Source organism: Lycorma delicatula, chromosome 3 (assembly GCF_047948215.1).
Source record: "Lycorma delicatula isolate Av1 chromosome 3, ASM4794821v1, whole genome shotgun sequence".
NCBI classification, from domain to species: Eukaryota; Metazoa; Arthropoda; class Insecta; order Hemiptera; family Fulgoridae; genus Lycorma; species Lycorma delicatula.
Genome location: NC_134457.1, coordinates 49715626 through 49735445, shown reverse-complemented (window position 1 = coordinate 49735445; position 19820 = coordinate 49715626). Strand labels below are relative to the sequence as shown.

At 29.6% G+C, this 19820-nt stretch overlaps 1 protein-coding gene across 3 annotated transcripts in view; it reads right to left on the bottom strand.

Moving 5' to 3' along the window:
* The window catches only part of LOC142321585 (retinoblastoma-like protein 1), a 79947-nt gene that overhangs the window by 12139 nt on the left and 47988 nt on the right, over positions 1–19820 (bottom strand). For all 3 annotated transcript variants that reach the window (XM_075359794.1, XM_075359795.1, XM_075359796.1), the window contains 3 exons: positions 15271–15450; positions 7644–7833; positions 3975–4090 (listed from right to left, as the gene is read on the bottom strand). In XM_075359794.1, coding sequence (XP_075215909.1) covers positions 3975–4090; positions 7644–7833; positions 15271–15450 — 486 coding nt within the window. The remainder of the gene's footprint in view (positions 1–3974; positions 4091–7643; positions 7834–15270; positions 15451–19820) is intronic.

Sequence of the window (19820 nt, the reverse complement as noted above, 5' to 3'; positions counted from 1 at the left end):
TTTGAAGTTATCTTCGGCTTCAATTTTAATTTTCAAATCAATAACACCTATTTATCTTGTCGCAAACAATCAATCATATACAACAGATATTTGCTTTTATAATCTGAAAACGTGTATGGTGAATCGATCTAATATGATTTTTGAAAGTCTATAAACATCTTATACATCATCATTCGATTCCCTTCTAAATCCTTGTATGGATAACGATTTGAATTTATTACTACTTTAATATTTTTCATGTTACACGAATCAAATTCTGACATGTTCCTTGTAGCTTTATTTATCCTATCGGTTTGAAAACCCACAATAACATATCACAGTTTGTCTAATTGTGATTATGTTTTCACGTTCCACATTATAGATTTCGTTTGAGGAACTGCTGGATTTTCGTGAAGTTCCCAAATTCTAAATGGCATATGCAACTCTTCATTTTTCTTTCTCAATTTAAGCAATTCCAATTGATACTGAGGCGCCACCTATAAATACAGTATAATCTATGCAATTTCTGTTATTTCTAGTCTAGATTTTATGATCTGAAACTGTAGCCAGTATCATGTTCATGTCATCACTACTACATTTCAAGGATAATTCTTGTCTATTGTTTATAATTATTTTTTTATTCTTCAGTAAAACTAATCAACATCAATAATGGTGTACATAAACTAAAATTACCATCATCATCCGTATCAATTTTATTTGTACTCTTAACCCATCCGGCTAATTCAGATAATGAAATTAAACAATTTGTTATTGAAATGCATGAGAATGTAGATGTGACCTCCATTTTAAAAATGGAGGTCACCTCTTCACTGTTTATTTTATATTGCATATAGAATTGCAATAGAAAGGCACCTTCAAAATTAACTAATTCTGATGTTGACTTTTTACCATTTTCACCTACAAGCTTCCCACAAACACAAAAAACTATCACTTCAAACAGCATACACATCTGGTTGATTTATTCTTATTGTAATCTTATCATCTGCTTTAAAGCTATTTTCATATGGAGAATGTTTGTGAAATTGATTATAGTGAAATTGATTATATGTTAACGATTCATCTGAACGCACATTTTTTTAACGTTTAAATAATTCATCGAACAATCTATATAAAAAGGATATGTTTTTTTTCATTTCAATAACGTATTGGGGCTTTTAAGTTTCCTATCAACAATTTTAAATCCTAGAGATTTTAATTTCTTAACGCTTTCTTCAGTCAACTTATAACATCAAAAAACTCATCAAGACTTTCATTTACAAGAGGCATTTCTAACTACAATAAAAGAATAAAAAAATTCAATTCACTAGTTTATTTACATTGTCTCAATGCTAATGACACGCTTACTCATTCACTGCATAGATTTAATACCAGATCATTTTCATCAGTCAATCGTATTCTTAAATTATAAATTTCCTTCACATCTACATGTACAAATATAATATAAAATGGATATTCTTCAGTCATATCACCCAGATCTGCACTTAACAAGAAATTGTACAAAATATTATCTTGTGCTTCATTTTTATAACCACCCGAAATAATTTTACATTTTACACATTTAACATTTACAGGAATGATATTTATTATTTGATCTAAAAGATGTTATATTTAGTTTGAGAATTCTCGGTTCATAACCCAACAGACTGCCGATCTGAAAAATCTATCCAAACAGTGTTTTTAATTTTACACTGTAACGTATTGGTGTTTGCTCGCAAGGTGATGGATTGTTTAATTTTTTCATTTTTTTTTCTCACTGTATGTATTCTTCACAGATATCTTCAATTTCATAACTACCCATTGGTATAGTTATATAATTTTTCTTTGGAAATACATAATTATTATTTTCATCTTTTCTAAGCTGGAAATTAACACAAAACACAATTTATTGTTTTTATCCTCTTCAAAGTTCGGAATAGTGTTGGCGGTCCAACCATTTTAAATCAAATTCATATTGACCTTTTGAAAGGTCGATTGGAGGAAAAAATGATTTCTTAATCACTGAACTATTACCATCAATTGACAATATAATCATCATATTTCATTTTAGGAGAAAATAAATAAAACAAACATATAATTTATTTACATAAAAACTCTAAATATAATTGACCGCAAATTACATCGCCATCAGCTTGATATCTAATATAATTGAATGTTACATTAGCTTTTTCACTGAAATAATTCATCAATATTGGAGGAGGATGTACATTACATATACTATCAAAGTAATTTACATTTTTATCAATTTTCCAGAAACAAACCCATTGCGTACCATAACCGTTGAAAGTGTCTAAATTAATTATAGCGCATTCAATTTTCTCAATCGTTTTCGGTTAAGTTTCGAGCATAAAAACACCGCAGAAGTGTGGAATTTTCAACTGTTTTGCGTACTCAATCAATTCATGATCGCATAAAGCGCATTTCAGTAATGAATCGATTATTATTATTTTTTTAAAGCAACTTTCTTCTTAGCAGTACCGCTACCACCTTTCTTCAATTTTAATCACCCACCACTTTTCTTGGTCTCAATCTACTGCCAAATTTAGATTGAAGTTTCATCGTGTTAGTTACTGCATAGGCAGTTGCTCTTTCAGTCAAACTGCTATCTGGCACAATTACACGTTCCCAAGCTCATTCAGCAAGTGCTTGATCAGCTTGAGATCTCGTTTTATTATCTGAGTACTTTGATAATTCCACATCCTTTTTTCTTATCTTTCTTTGCTTTCATATCTATATATAATAAAAGATTTATATAAATTCAAATACATTATTGATATTAAAAAACAAATGATTCTTTAATGAATCCATTCAGTTCATCAGTCTGAATTCGGACTGATAGAATAACTTAACTTTTTCTTCACATCTTTACAATAAACAGCAATTTTAACAACCCATTTTTTCATAGTTATTGATTCTTTAATCTATCTAAAATTAGTCTGCTCGAGCCAGCCAAACTGTTTCATATAAAGTAATTTTTTCAACATATTTTACAATCTTTAACAACAATATTTTCAAAGTTAATGATTCTTTATTGTATCTAAAGTTTGCTCACTCAGATTCGAGTGACCAAAATATTTCATAAAAACCAACAAAATACAATAAATTTATCAGTGAAATGGACTATTTTTATCATTTCATTTTTACGAATCATTTTGCAATCATAGATTTAATCGCATTTTTATCTAATTTATCATCTATATATTCAGCTGCTTTTTTATGCTTCGACTACATCTTTTTTTACTTTGTTCAAGCAATTTTTTTATTTTATTGTTTATGTGTTTTTTAATTGTTATGTCATAATCTTTTAAATGATTCATAATCAATTTTGATGTTTCACTCCCCACATGCTAACTTATTTGTCCATCATAATCTTTTAATTTGTTTTTTATTTCTTCATTTAATCGTTCCAAACCTACAAACGTTTCACCATGACTATTTGTGTAGTCATCAAAGAAAAGTTTAGCTTGTTTAAAATTCATTACGTCCGCATCATCAATAGCATCAGATACGTTAAAAAATCTGTGTTTTTTCATATCACAATTTCCATTGGCTATGGTTGTAAAACCTTGACTTGGAGGCCCCTTGGGATCCTGATTCAACATTTGTTTAGCTCGTTTCAAATTATAGTATCCATGTCATCGACAGGATCAGATACATTACATAATATCTATGATGCTTTAAATTATAATTTCCATCAGTTGTGAGGGAAAAACCTATCCCTGGAGGGTCTCACTTTCCCGTTCCTCAATGACCTTTATGAACTAATCTTAATTGTGACATTTCTATATATAAAAAAATAAAAATCAAAAACCAATAATCTATTCAAATTCAACGTCTTTCAATTCTTTAATAGTTTGTCTATTTTCAATATTTTTAGGACAAAAATCAACATTACAGATTAAATCCAGAACAAAAATTACTAGCAGAATAACCACTATATTTTAAGCAGAAATCTTAATATCTCATAAAAATAATACCTGCTGGGAACTTCGATTGCTGAACCTCATTACAAATGGCTGAACCTTCATAACATAAACTGTATTGTAGAACCTGATGAGATCACCTCTTACTTCACCATTAGAAGAACTTTCATCTAATAAAAAAAAATTCAGTCAAAGTTCAATAAAGCGATAACAGCTTACAATAACAATTTTCCATGCATTTTCTTCCACCTTTTTTTGCTGAGAACACTTATGGCTATTTCGAGAGCTTATGTTTATGGTTATTATGAGGGGTGCATGTTTTACAGCAGATATCAATTGTTTTGATAAGTCTTGAAGAGTCACTGAATGAAAATGTTGGTTTTTTTTTACTTTGAATGAATGTACTGTTGAATATCAAAATCTATAGCAGTTGAAGAAAAGGAAGACAAGTGAAAAATCCATCAAAACCATTTAAAGCAATTCCATGTTGAAAGATAAAAGTGTGTGCATTTATGTTTCAATACATAGATGAAAGCCATAGGCAAGATATGGAAAGAATTTCTCAATGGGAAAAGCCATTCGTAAATCAAACTTTCATGCTAAGAATTCTTCAAGACTTCTATTTGCTTTGAGGAGAGAGATTACACTGCGATATTTGTTTGAATAAGCTTAAGTCTGCATTCAAATTAGGCTTACTCTGCCGTGTTATTCATGGCAGAAAATTGTGAAAAAGCTTTATTTAAAAAAATATTTATACAATTCTCTAAAAGATAAACAATTTATGTAAAAAATATATCAAATACCAAGTTAATCAATGTATTAATAATTGTTCAATATATCCCCACAAATAAGTCGATCCTTAATTTAATGTCTATCAAATGTACTCAAAAATGCCATTGTTTGCAAATAATTTAAAATATAATTTTTAATATCTCTGTTGTAAATTTTCAAAAGCTACAAAGCTACATTATGGTGTTTACAATATAAAACCGCAAGTGTTAATGTACAAGTGTCTAAATAAATGTATGAATAAAAAAGTCTGAATATGTATTAAGGACCAAAAAACTGGCTTGAAAAAATTTATAAATTTTGTTAAAAATCAGAAAATTTAGAAAGTATTTATTTTACCTCAAAAAATCATTTATAATAAATCAATGAATAAGCGTAAACAAATACAGAACTCACATTATCGGTTTAATAAGGCAATGAAAAATCTGCATGCAATTTTAAAACTTAAGTTTTCTTAATACCAAAAGAAATGAGTTGTCGCAGAATGAAAAATACATCACTCAGTTTGTTTTAATAGTCATAATTTAACCAATTAATAACCAACAGGCTTTACAATCAATTGAAAATGATGGTCAATGTACCGTTTATGTTTTCTTAGTAGAAGATTATTAATTACGTCTAAAGATATTCATTCAATTCAAAAAGAGGACCTTGCATTACATCATGTACATAGGAAATAATATGAAATTGTTTCATGTGATGTCCTTGATTTATTCAAAAAACACCTTTCACTGATATTAAGTAGAGTTTATTTGCTGCCACTGGGTGGTAGGCCAAATGACACATTTAACTGCCATTTATATAATTTTATACAAAGAAGAAAATTTTTATTATATATTAACAATATAAATTAAACCATGGAACAACAAATTAAATAATGGAGTAAAATAAAATAATGTAGTAATTATGGAGAAAACATTCAGGACTCCATTCATTAGTCTTCAGCTATTTCATGCACTAGTTAATACATTTTTCAAGCTTTAATTTAAAACAAATTTATGAATAGTGAAAACTATTTCTAAATTCCTACAATTTTATTTATTCTCCATTCCTTTGTTAGTTCTTGAAGTTTGTGGTGGTGGTGTTTAATGACAATCCAGACAGATAGTAAAATCCAGTATTTAATAACTGAAGTTTGAGGTCAGTTTATTTAATTTATAATCTACTTATATTTCATTTACTCATTTTAAAATATGCCAGAGTAGTTGTTTAGTTATATACAGAGAGCACTCCAACTTATTTTTTACATGATTTTTTATATGATAAAGAGTATTCATGCTCAAGAAACATAGTTTTTGAGTCCATGTAACAAGAAATGTAAAGGAAGAGCCAATACAAAACCTGACTTCACTAAAGTTCATATGTGCCATGAAGAATCAGAATAAGATAAATACAAAAGAATTTTCATGATTGTTTATGATTACGTTTTATACTGAAACTTATTTCAGAATTTTGTTAAGATGGAAGTATTTATTTAAAGTATAATTTTATTATATTATCAAAACGTTAGACAGTTGTGCAAATAACTTTTTTATATTTATTCTTTTTTACAATAATACACTATACAAGCTTGAAGGAGGGAATATGAAGAGGATATGTAGCTTATCATTTCTTCAGGGTCGGTGAAGTGATCAATACGAGGTAAGAAGTTTAATAACTCCTGGACTGGTAATACAATAAAGAATGTAAACTTGAAACTATAAATTTTGGGTTGCTATGATTCTAATATATTTATTAATATTGCACTGATTTATCCATTATTTACAAATCATGGATATAATGGATTATCATTCATACAGAAAAAACAGAATGACCAATTTAATTTTATTGTTGATTGCAAGCCTTATTCACTACAAATTCTTTCTTTTTTTTTAAATACTTAGACATCTGCTTACTAGTAACACATTTATATATTATAAATATTAAACTATTATCACAATTAAGTACAACAAAATAATGACAAATAATAAGAACAAGCACCATACATCCTAAGCTTACTATAGCAAGTTAGAAGTGAAATTATTTTCTGTTGCCTTTTTCATATAAATAGCATGTAAGTATTTCAATGTGACCAAAATGCAGGTGATATTTAGCTCTACAAGTGTCATGTTCACTCTAATCATGATAGAAATTCATTGAATCATCGTTAATGTAAAAGAAGTAACTCTGAATGACATTTCAGGGGTCCAAATAAAGTATGGGAAAAAAACTGTAAACAAACAAATTAACGTACCACTTTCTGCTGAATATGTTTCATACTTTAACTCAATTGGGGAGACTGAATAATAGATTAGTTGAATAAAATCAAATTTTGACTTAAAATAAAATTTCAGGACACTTTTTAACAGCATTTGGAAAAGTTTAGCTCAATACTTTGGTTCTAAGCAAATTATATTTATAATTTATATAAATTATATATATAGAAATTAAACAAATTATATAATTTATTCTTTTTCAAAATATCAATCCCTTCGTTACTCTTTTCACAGACAAAAGCATTATAAATAATTGTAATACATTAAGATTTCTGGAAAATTCTAAAAATATTAGTGACAATAAAATACTTATTAAAAATTTCAGCCACAAAGATAAAGATAAAAATATAAACACAAACAATCACAAACAATGGTGCTTCCAACAATCTTTCATTTTTTAATTTTTTTTTTTACTACAAAATTAAATTACAGTTATATACAATATTACAAAGAAAATTATGCATTAAATCATGAGAAAATCATTCACTCTTAAGTTTATACATATACAAAAGGAAATCTACACTTGCTTACTAACTGACTAATTTTGTTGTCACTGTGTAGTGAAAATACTGGTTTTTTTCAATTTTGAAATGTTCTTTTTAAAATCCTGATTTAAAAAGTGTATTTTATATTTGTTTTAAGTTTATATTTCATAACATTAACCATGAATAAAGCTTACCAGACTGTGTGCCTAAGGAAGGGCTGGAATTATTGCTATTATCAGCAGTATTATTGTTATTACTGTTAAATGTAGAAGTATTTTGTTGGGGACCACTAAGTAAAACACTGCGGTATACATTCGACACACACTGTGGCTGTAAACGATAACAGCGCATTATTTCTGTAAAAGTTCTTTCAGTTCCAACAATCTGAAAAACACATAAAAAAACAAATTATAGTAGATATACAACGTAACATACAGAAGTGTAAAGCTATAAACTGAGCTTATTTTAAAATATTCGCAGGTTGTATGTATCTGAGTTTGATCGCAAACTTTTACCTGAAAACATGATTGCACATCCTCTGGCTACATCACTACCTGTATAATTACTTTTTAATATACTTATATAAAAAAAATTAATTAAGCAGGAATTGTAATTCCATTTCAAGAAATTAAATTATTTTGGTAAATTTCTATCCAAATCCTTAAATATTTAAACTAAACACTTTATTTTATATTATTTATATGAAACATGTATTTTTAATTTGAACTGTTAAATTTCTCTTAAATACTATATATATTTTTTAAACATAGCCTAACACCTTGCTAAGATTCAAATGCAGTTCTATTTTTTCTCCTAAACCTTCAAATAAATTATAAAAACAGCATTGTCAACTAGATTTTTTCAGAAATCATCTAACTGATTCACAAGAATATTATGCTTGGTAATATAACTTTGTATGTTGAGTGATTTAAAAAAAAAAAATTGTAGTGAATGATGAGAAAATTTACACTAATTAATTAATTACCTTTCTGATGTTTTACTTCTGGCAGGAAATATAATTTGTTTACATCAGAAATTAATTTAAATGTCAGGAAAAAATTTTTGAAAGTATATGTTTGGAGCATAGCTTTATATGGAAGTGAAACTTGGACAATCGGAGTACCTGAGAAGAAAAGATTAGAAGCTTTTGAAAGTGGTGCTATAGGAAAATATTAAAAATCAGATGGGTGGATAAAGTGACAAATGATGAGATGTGGCAAATCGATGAAGAAAGAAGTATTTGGAAAAATATAGTTAAAAGAAGAGACAGACTTATAGGCCACAAATTAAGGCATCCTGGAATAGTCGCTTTAATATTGGAGGGACAAGTAGAAGAAAAAAATTGTGCAGGCAGGCAACATATGGAATATGTAAAACAAATTGTTAGGGATGTAGGATGTAGGGAGTATACCGAAATGAAACGACTTGCACTAGATAGGGAATCTTGGAGAATTGCATCAAACCAGTCAAATGACTCAAGGAAAAAAAAACTTCTGGTAATTCTTTCATCTAGTAAGAAATGAAAATTTTGTTAGTTTGAATGGGATAATATGTAATGGATGGTCTTGTCATACTTTAAACATACACTAAAAGCTACTGACTAATTTTCCTGGCTATTTTTATGCAATTAAACATCACACTGTTTGAGTTCTGCAAAAGATGCAGTTAAATCTTAAGGTTAAGTAACAGTTTTCTTGGGCTGATGTTGAAAGATGTACTGTTAATAAATAAAGTACTGGGTGATTCAAAAATGGCTCCTTAAAAGCATATAAAAATGTATTGAGATAACTTACAGATTCAGTTGAGGTCTCATTACATAGAAAAAAACATATGAAGTTTTCACCCAACATTCACTTTGGCCCTATATGGCCTCCAGTTTTAATGCGACATACATCCTACCTGAAGTCGATTTCATTCCACACTGTAGCCACCAAGTTGAGGATTACTTCTGCAGCTGCAGCATTAATTAGCAGGCCAAGGTGGTAGTGATACATTTACCCAATTTTTAATGAAACTCCATGAGAAAAAAGGGGGTCAATTCTGGGAGTGAGGTGGCCATGAAAATGGACTTTAATGACCAATCCACTGACCTGGGAATCGCGTATAAAAAAAAAGTCTTTGACTTCTAGGCGGTAGTGTGGAGGTGCCCTGTCTTGCTGATAGTAATAGCATCCATCTTGGTCATCATTGTCTTAAGTGAGGAATAAGAAAATTCTGAAGCATGTCCAGATAAACAATACCATTTACAGTTACCTCCTGGAAAAATGGGCCATGCAGTCTTTGTTTGCGCAGGGCACAAAATACATTGAACGAAGAGGGCTATCATGAATGTGTTGCAAAGTTTCATAAGGGTTTTCGCTACCCCGTATTCGACAGTTATGGGTGTTCAAATTGCCACTAATGTGAAAAATTGACTGATCACTAAAAAATACATTGTCTAAAAGTGTATCCTTATCTGCAATTCTATCCATTATTTCCACACAAAACTGCAGCCGAGCAACTTTGTTGTCATCTGTAATGTGTTGAACTGCGATTAGTTTGTCTGGCTTCAAGTAAAATATTGTTTATGTAATGCGTGCCAAACAGTCTGTGGAATGCCAGTCTCATGTGACCTATGTCCAGTTGATTTCTTCAGACTACATGCAAAGCTTTCTTGGAGTTGTTCCACAGCAGCTTCAGGAAAACGTGTGTATCCTGGTGATTTTCTATGTTTAACATAACCTGTCTCAATGAAGGTTTGGTGCCAAGAGTAAATTGTATGCCTACTAGGAGGCCCCCAACCATACTCTCTAAGAAAATTATTTTGAACTGCAGTTGCTGACTACAAATTGTGAAACCAAAACGCAGTGAGCACGTTCTGTACTAGTAAATGCATCTATTTTTAACAACACTGGTGCCAAATTCAGTTCTAATGAGCTATGCCAGTCTTGATGTGTTTTACTATGAAATGAGACTTTAACCGAATCTGTAAGTTATCTAAACAAATTTTTATATGTTTTTAAAATTAAATCCTTTTTGAATCACCCAGTATTTCAAAATTTTTAATTAATCAACTTATGAAGCAGTGAACACTACAAACATGTGAGCAAGAAAGAAAAATCCTCCATAAAAAAATAAGTGTTCCATTTAATATCCTTTAATTTGTATCAATAAGCCCATGAGTCTTTTAACCACGTACATCAATAAGCCCATGAGTCTTTTAACCACGTACAAACCTCTGAAATTTTTGGCCATTTCATATGAAAATATAATTACCACTAATAGATTTTTAGATTAATATCATTAATCTAAAATCTACCCTACAAAGCATTTCAATAAATATTTATTAGGAAAAGTGGCGACAAGTATCATGTAACAGGTAAGGATGTGTATAAAGCTTAAAGAAAATCACTTTTAACATTTATTGTGACATTAAACTTATGCGTGATCTGAATATTTTTATAATTCTTTATTGTTTTATGTTATGAAAAAAGTACTGTATTATTCAGACCATACGACGCACCCCAAATTTATGGGATGATTTTTGGAAGAAAATATTATATTATGTATATAAAGATAATTAAAAATTTTTTTAAATAAAAATCTTTCTTTTAAATTATTTGATCACTAAATAAAATATGAACAAAAAAACAATTTATTAATGAAAAAAAAAGTTACTTGAAAAATAAATATTGCATTGAAATTTTTTTGATGTTAATTTGTATATTTTATTTAATAAAAAACTTTATATGTAATTTATTTACATATATTTGTATATATAATTAATTTACTAAATTAATTAATAATATAAAAACTAAGTACCGTAATACTAACTATCATAATATAATAAGGAACAGTAAAATAGAATAGTTAAGAATAAATAATATTCAATTCATCTTCACTCTCATTAATGTCATCATTTATATTACCCACTCCTTTCAAAAACTCGTCATATGAAAGATAAGGATATGAAAGATAAGGATAAGTAATGACTTATCCTTCATTTCTTAAATGACTTTATAATCATTTCTTCTTTCACAGATTCCCATAAATCTTTTATCCAGATATAAACCTCTGAAACTGTTGGCCATTTCATATGTCCTGTTGCTGTAATATCATGATTTGGCTTTGCCATCCATCTATTCCACTCTTCCTGCAGAAAATCTATGAATGGTCTATTGATAGATACATCCAAGGGTTGTAATTGACTTGTGAGGCCTTCAGGAATGACAGCTAATTCTGTATTGATTTCTTTTAAAAGTTTCTTGGCTGATTCTGTTTTGTGCATCCTCACATTAATATCGTAGGCTTTTTATACAATGCACCTGGAAATTTTGCCTTTTTCTTTTATATCCAAAATCTCTTTCCTGTGTCGTTCGTCTAGCCTTTAATTTGAATGTGGATAACAATGCCACCAAGAGGGTTATACCTTTTGGTAACCTTTTTATCTTAGAATATTCTTCCATCCATGCAACAAGTTAAAACTACAGTGTGGCACCAAGTCAGCGATCTGGTAAAATTAAAAATTCCATAAGCAGATGCCCATCTTTTCAGTTCAAAAATGAACAATTCTGTAGAAACGGATATTCCCATGTTTGGATGGTTTGTTTTCCAATTTTTTATTTTAATTCTAATTCTGGGCAATTTTCTAAGTGTAAATGGAATGTTTTCTTGTGTTTACAAAGAAGTTTTAATTGTCTCTCTTGTTTTCTTTACTCACAAACCATTTAGTCGGTTTGTGATTTGGTGGTCCAAAATGTCTTTCTGCTGCTCTGTTTCCATACTATTTTGCATAATTTATCACATTTAATTTATAACTCATGTGAAAGTATTTTTTTGTATTTTTTCTAATTTTATGATAAAAATTTAACAATTTATACAAATAATTCAGATCTAATAAAATTGTTGTTTGAACCGTACAAAAAAGTGCACATGTTAACAGACCACTAGATATTGATATATTGATGCTCGTAGACAGTGTAAATTGGTAATTCCCCCACATGCCTCGAGATAATTTGGGTATTAAAATGTGTTTTTTTGCACATGATGTTCTCAGTTTGGGATTACCTTACATACCTACCTTCACTGATGTACTGCACTAATTTTATTAATATTTTGTTCCAGTAATTGAGCTTCTCTAATAGCTTTGATACAGTATAAAGATTCATATATTTTAATGTTACTTTTGAGCTATAAAACACATTCCAATTTTAAGTCAATTTTTTTATATAAAAAGTGTTTCTTATGGTTCAAAAAATATGGTAATTAAAATATATTTTATGAAACTTTGTGTTCTTTAAACAAACTATAAAAGTAAAACAGGCAAATAACTCAGTTTAGTGATTTAAAAACCTTAGTCAATTATGGTTGGCTAATCAGGAAGAAATTAACTCTTTTATTAATTACCTAAATTAATTACTTTTTTATTATAGAAAAATATCAGTTCAGTTTCAAGGATGGGTTAATATTAATAAATCCTCCTTAATACTATATTAAAAAAATATTAAGGAATAAACTCCTTTAAAATCTAATAAAGTATCAATATAAAATAAATTTATATTATCATTAAAGAAATTGTTACTGGCAATAACAATTCTGTTAACTGATGATGTCCTTTACTTATAATTTTAGAATGCTTATTTCACTTAAGAGGAAGCAGGACATAATGTAAATCTCATATTACTTTAAGCTGAATTTATAATTTAAAAATATACAACGCATATTCATAAATTAAGAGTCGTTTTGTCATTAAAAAAAATTAACTCGTTAGAAAAGGGATTTTACTTACAGTTTTAGTTTATTACTATCTACTTCACTTTTCCACATAATCGCCATTCAGTGCTAAGCACTTTTTGTAACGCTGCACCAGTTTCTTTGACCCTTCTGCATAGAACTTTGTTGCCTGGGAATTGAACCAATTGACAACGGCAGTCTTAAAGTTCCTTGTTGTTTTCAAACAGTTGTCCACCAAGCCACTTTTTCAAATGCAAGAAGAGGAAGTAGTTGCTAGGTGCAAGGTCAGGTCTACATGGAGGGTAGTCAAAACGTTCACAATGAAAATCTTGAATCTTCTTCTTGTTTAAAGCAGCGGTGTGAGGATGCGCATTGTCATGAAGGAGGATTATGCTGGATGACAGTTTCCTGCATCGTCAATTTTGGATCACACATCTCAGCTTGGTGAGCATTTCACAGTACACATTAGCTGTAATTGTTGATCCACGTTCCATGAAATCAATCAAAATGATACCCTTTTTGTCTCAAAGAACGGTAGTCAACATTTTTCGACTCGAGTATAGAGATTGCTTAAACTTTATCGGTTTTGGGGAACTTGAATGGTGCCACTGCATTGACTGTTGTTTCGATTCTACATTGGTGTAGGATATCCACATCTCATCATCCATAACAATGTGGAAAAATAAATCAACTCCATCTTGTCGATAGTGCTCCAAAAATGCTCATCCACTGCACATTCTTTGCGCTTTGCGTTGGTCGGTGAGCATTTCCAGTACCCACCTTATAGACAGTTTGTGATATCCAAGCTTTTCTGTGACAATCGTGTAATCTGAAGCAAGTCCAACATGTAGAAATTCATCAGCCAGAGCACTAACCATCAATCACCTATCGCATCACAATATTCGGTTCACTTGTTCCTTTCCTTCACTCATTTGTACAGGTCCATATACTAGGTACAACTCCCTATGAATTTCAGCAGTTGAAGATCCTTATGCAGACAAAAATTTGAATCACAGTGCCCAATTCACAACCGATGGGAGAAACGATTGTTGTGGACATTGCAATCTGCATACACTAGCAGGTAAACAACTAGTGAATCAAAACAACAACTGCAGTGGCTTCGTAAATAGCAGATAGATGGCCCAGCATACATGAAACTGTGTTCAGATCCACTAATATTTAAATATAAGCTGACGGCCCTTACTTTATGAATATACCTTGTAAAATCTTCTTGGAAGAAAATGTTTCATAACTTTATATTCTGCAATTTTAATTACGATTTATTTTTAAATTAAATATATAAAAGGTGCCACTCCATCACCTTTTCAGCATGCAATTGTGGTCTGAAAAAAAGGTTAGAATCCATACACACTCAGTAATATGAAATGATATCACTGCTGATTTTTCTTGGAATTTAGAGTGCAGATAATTAATGAAAACTGAAATGCAGTAAAATCTATTAAAGCAGCCATCACTAGTTCATATACATTTTAAAATACAAATAAGTTTATTCTTACTTACCCAACAATAACATTACATACATGTGAACTACCTAAAAAGTATATGTAAACATTCCCAGATGAAAATGCAAAGATCTACATGACAATCCAATTTAGGAATGTTTATTCAAGTTCATATTTACAGATTGCTCTTTAAAACTACAATATTCTATGAAAAGTCTTCAAAGTAACTGAAACCATGACCACTATCTACACTGATCAATAGCTACCTGAATCTGGTCCAAGATTCTGGTACCTGATTCTGGTCCAGATTGAGTGACCAATTAATATCAATATATAATATAATCATAATTAATATTAGTTTCAATAAAAGGTAATAAAAGTGGCTGTTAAATCAGATTTTACAGAACTTTCTAAACAAAAATCGAAGTTTTACTTTACTCCAATAAAAAGTAACAATTTGTTAAATTATTTTAACTGTCACCAATAGTAATAAATTAGAAATAACACAAAGAAGATATATATATATATATATATAGCATTAAGATTTAAAACTATGCTAACTTTAGACAAAATAAAAGAACATAACAGAATTTATTTAGTATTATTATTAAAAACTAATCATAAAATGTTTTGAAAGCTAACTAACCTTGCAAATAACATAAACTGCACACATCAGAATCTGATCAAGATGTCTGTTAAGCATCAGATCGGTGTGTTCAACAATAGTATGTTCAAAACAAGTCCAAATCTTCCGTCTCAAATCAGTTTCCATTAATGTTAATTGGTTGCACAACTCCTGCATTCTAACTGAAGCTAAATGGTAAAACTGAAAACAAAAAAGAATTAAACATTACAAAATAAATACCAAAAGAGAAAAAAAAATTTTTTTTTTCTTACAAAGGTCACAGAGAAAGTAAAAATGATTCAGCTGTAATAGCTTTCTTTCTTTTTCCTGTTTAGCCTTCGGTAACTACCATTTAGATAATTCTTCAGAGGATGAATGAGGATGATATGTATGAGTGTAAATGAAGTGTAGTCACAAGGTTCGACCATTCCTGAGATGTGGGGTTAATTGAAACCCAACCACCAAAGAACACCGGTATCCATGATCTAGTATTCAAATCCGTGTAAAAATAACTGGCTTTACTAGGACTTGAACGCTGTAACTCTCGACTTCCAAATCCGCTGATTTGGGAAGACGTGTTTACCACTAGACCAACCCGGTGGATTAGCTGTAATAGCTGTAAATCAGTTTAGTTTCACAGTAAGCTTGTGAATTTATTTTAATTTTATTTAGTACAAAATCAATGAATAAAAAAGGGCTTTCTGGCCCAGAAAATATTCATAATGACTCAGTTTGTTGTTTTTGTAGCTTTTTCTATTTAGAAGTTAGTGAATGTTACTCCAATGATTTGTGTTTACTTTCAATAGTTATAAGATTAAAACAATCTAATGTAGAAGTTTGATTTCTGGAGAGAAAGCTATGTAATCTATCATCAATAGTTCATTTATACTCTAGTATATATAATCCATTTACAGATTCATCTACCATTAAAACTTTTACTGTTCGACTGCTTCTTTAGTCATAGTTAAAGGCTGTGGATAGCCTTAAAAAATTAAGGCTATCCACAACATTATTTGTCAAGAACCACCACCATATATTCCTTAACTGAACATGAAGCACCATTTTCTTAGATTTTATTTATTCAAAATTTCCCTTATTTGTCTAAAGATTTAATGTACAAACTTTTGTGGTAATTGAAAAGCGCATCACTTTTGGTAAATATTTCTTCCACATTTTTTTAAATTCTACAAGTAACTGCACTATTTGCAACAATGAAACTTGGCTCATAGGTCAAAGGAACGATTGCTATGCACAAACACTGTTCACTTTCTGGATGGCCCTTGTACATTAAATATAAAGTATTTTTCATAAAAAAAAATTCCTTACAAAGACTAAAAAAAGGAATTTTCAAATCAGCGACTAGTTATATTTAAAAAAAATTGATGCCATTTTACTTATTTGAATTGAACAAGAATAGTTATAAGTTATTAGAAAAAATAAGATAAATATGGATACATCTTTTACGACTATCAGTTTCTCTGCTGAAAGTACTTCCTGATGTCATAAAACAATGGTTTTCAAATGTTTTTGATTCTCAGCACCCATGCTGAATGTAGATTTTTCCAAGATACCCTGTGTCAAATTCTAAGAAATAGACTTTGTAAAACACCAATAATTTTTTGCAAGAGTAGCTAAAAATAAATAAAACACATTTCAAATCACAAAAAAAATTTAATTGAACAAATTCAACTAATTATAAAAATAAGTGGGATAGATGGATGAGTCTGTTCATCACCACACATTTTCTCAAATCATCAAATTAAACGACACACATTCAAATTTCCTTCTCTAAATTGATTTTTGCATGATACTTAGATTTTATCACAGCAACTGCTGAATAATAAAAAATTCACTGAACTTTATTATTTAGGAGTGGATATTTATCTTTTACTGACATCCACAATTCAGTTAATCCCATGCTGCTAAATTTTGTTCTCAATACATTGTAACAAGACAACTCAATCAAATTTTCTTCTTCAGCAGCAGAAAAATTCAGATGGAGCAGAAGCCTTAAATGGATCTTTAATCCATCCAAATTTATTGTTATTATCATTTTGAAAATAATTCTCAAAGTAAGTGATAAATGTTCTTCGAAAATGGATTTTATACCTCGAGATAACATGTATTACATATACAAGACCTGGTTTGATACAGGAATAAGATATTTTGAAGCAATTGCTTTCCTGTGAATAGCAGTGCTTCAGACTTTGCTTAGAAAGCCTTCAATCCTCCATTGACAGCTAGACATAGAACAAGCAACATCAGTACAAACACCAATGCTCTTGGTTCAACTCAAACTGTTTTGGAGGTAAAAGCATCAAGGATCTAGTCTTGAGCCTTTGACTAGCAGTAAGAATTTTATAGAAGAGGCCTATTATGTGTTATTGCCATGAATAAGCCATAAATAAAAAAATCAAGTAAAAAAATTTCACTAGACAATCTTTAATTTTAAAATTTTAAAAGTAAAAATCTTTTATTTTTAATTTTTTTAGAAAATTATTTTTCTGAAAGTTGGAGACTTCTATTGTGAATTAATTCATTTATTCAATGAATATGCTATGAGGAAAAGTACACAATGTCAGATAAAAATTTGAAAGAAATATTATTGATAAGTCTAATTGGAGACTTTTGTGCACCCATTCAAAAAACCTGACTGTCGACATAGACAAATACTATCCAGCGCTTCAATTGTTAGTCATTTCATTTTTGCACATAAAAACATAAGGACTGTATGATGTGTTCCAGTCAGAAGGTCAAAAGAAGAAAAAGCAATTGTTACTAAAGCAACTGTTGATAGGAAACTTGGTGGTATTCATCAAGGGGAATGCTATTTATAGATTTCTATTTATTTACTACCCTACTACTTAAAAAGAAAAAACTTGCATATTTTACCCTTATCCAATACAACAAATTATTGAGACCTCTTTTTTGTCTATTATAAATTAAGGAGTTGGTTGTAGATAAAAAAAACAATAATACAAAGTGTGTAAATATGAAACCAGAATTTGCCTATAGATGGTCCTAGCTGTCAATGTACTTACCGCCAAACCGCATCATTGATTGGCGCCGTTTTCTTTCTTCGACAGCTGACAAAGATTTTCAACTCGCAATACAAGTTTCATACAACAGCATAGTTTTAAGTAGCGTTGAACATGTCAAGTTTTGTATCTACAAACTAGGATTTGCAGACAGCATTGATTTTCTGTTATCATTTAAAGAAAACTGCTGCAGAATTGGATCGAATGCTTGTCAAAGCTTACGGAGGAAAACATAGTGAGCAAAAACAGGGCAAAGTTATGATTTTGAATCTTGAAGTTAGGATTATTTGTTTTATTATGGAAAACATTTTCAAAAACAAAAAAAAATTCTGTTCTTTCAGTAAGGAAAGTAACAGAACACATTTCTTGAAATTAGCAGGATAGAAACAGTATTAAAAGTAGGTTGTGTTCAAACTCAATAGCTTCATCAAATGATATTCTGGAATGTTATTTATGAAATACAAAAGAATATAAAAACTTTGACATTACAAAAGATGTTTAACATTTTGATTGAAGGGATGACTAAAGTTTTGCATCCTGTAAAACAATTATTATTTTTCCAAGCTATTTTACTTATTTTTTCAAAAAGCAAATACGTAAAATTATACACTACTTGCCAAAGTTTAGAAAACATAAACATATAGAAACACAATACACAACATCGATAAGCAATATAGTTAGGTGATAACTAAACAAAGGATAACTAATGTACATGATCAGCTCAGAATATGTTATCAAAAATGATTATGAAACTATCTACCCCACTTTCTCAATATATGCTACATTTGCATCCTAACTTCAATAATCTGCTGATGAATTTCCAACAGGTGTCACATTTTTTGCTTTTAAAAACCAGATAATAGACCATACTTCACTTCAGAGTCAGCAGTTCTTTCAATTGTCTTAAACATTTTAAATGTCTGAAACAATTGCAAATACACATCATGTTGCCTATATTGCTACCTACAGAGAGCTAACTGTTGGAGGTCCATGATTAATATAAGCTATAATGTTATAATAAAAGTCCAATGATGAAGCATCTAATCAGTTACACTATTTTTTATTAACTGATCTGACAACATGGAAAAGATCTACTAACAACATAGCAACAATAACAAACACATCTGTACAACAGATGTAACACATAGCAAACACATCTGAACAAAGCATATGTGAATCATGAATCCTTACTCTATATATTTTAATATGCGTAACTTATTATATAAATATTAATATTTACATATATCCACAACCCTATCACAAAATATGCATATGTAAATAAAACAAACATCAAAAGATTATGTAGTGTAGTACAGATTAGATTATATAGTGATAATAACAACAAAATTTTTCGTAAGATCTAATCTATTTGATGATAAAGGTGAAAATATCTACTACTTCTTCTTCTTCAATTGGTATATTCCACTGACATTTGTCTATGCGCAACTAATTGTCTGATGTATTGATAATGTGTCATGTTTTGATTGCTTCATGGAAAATAGTTTCCATGAGAAAAATAGTTTCTGGTTGTCA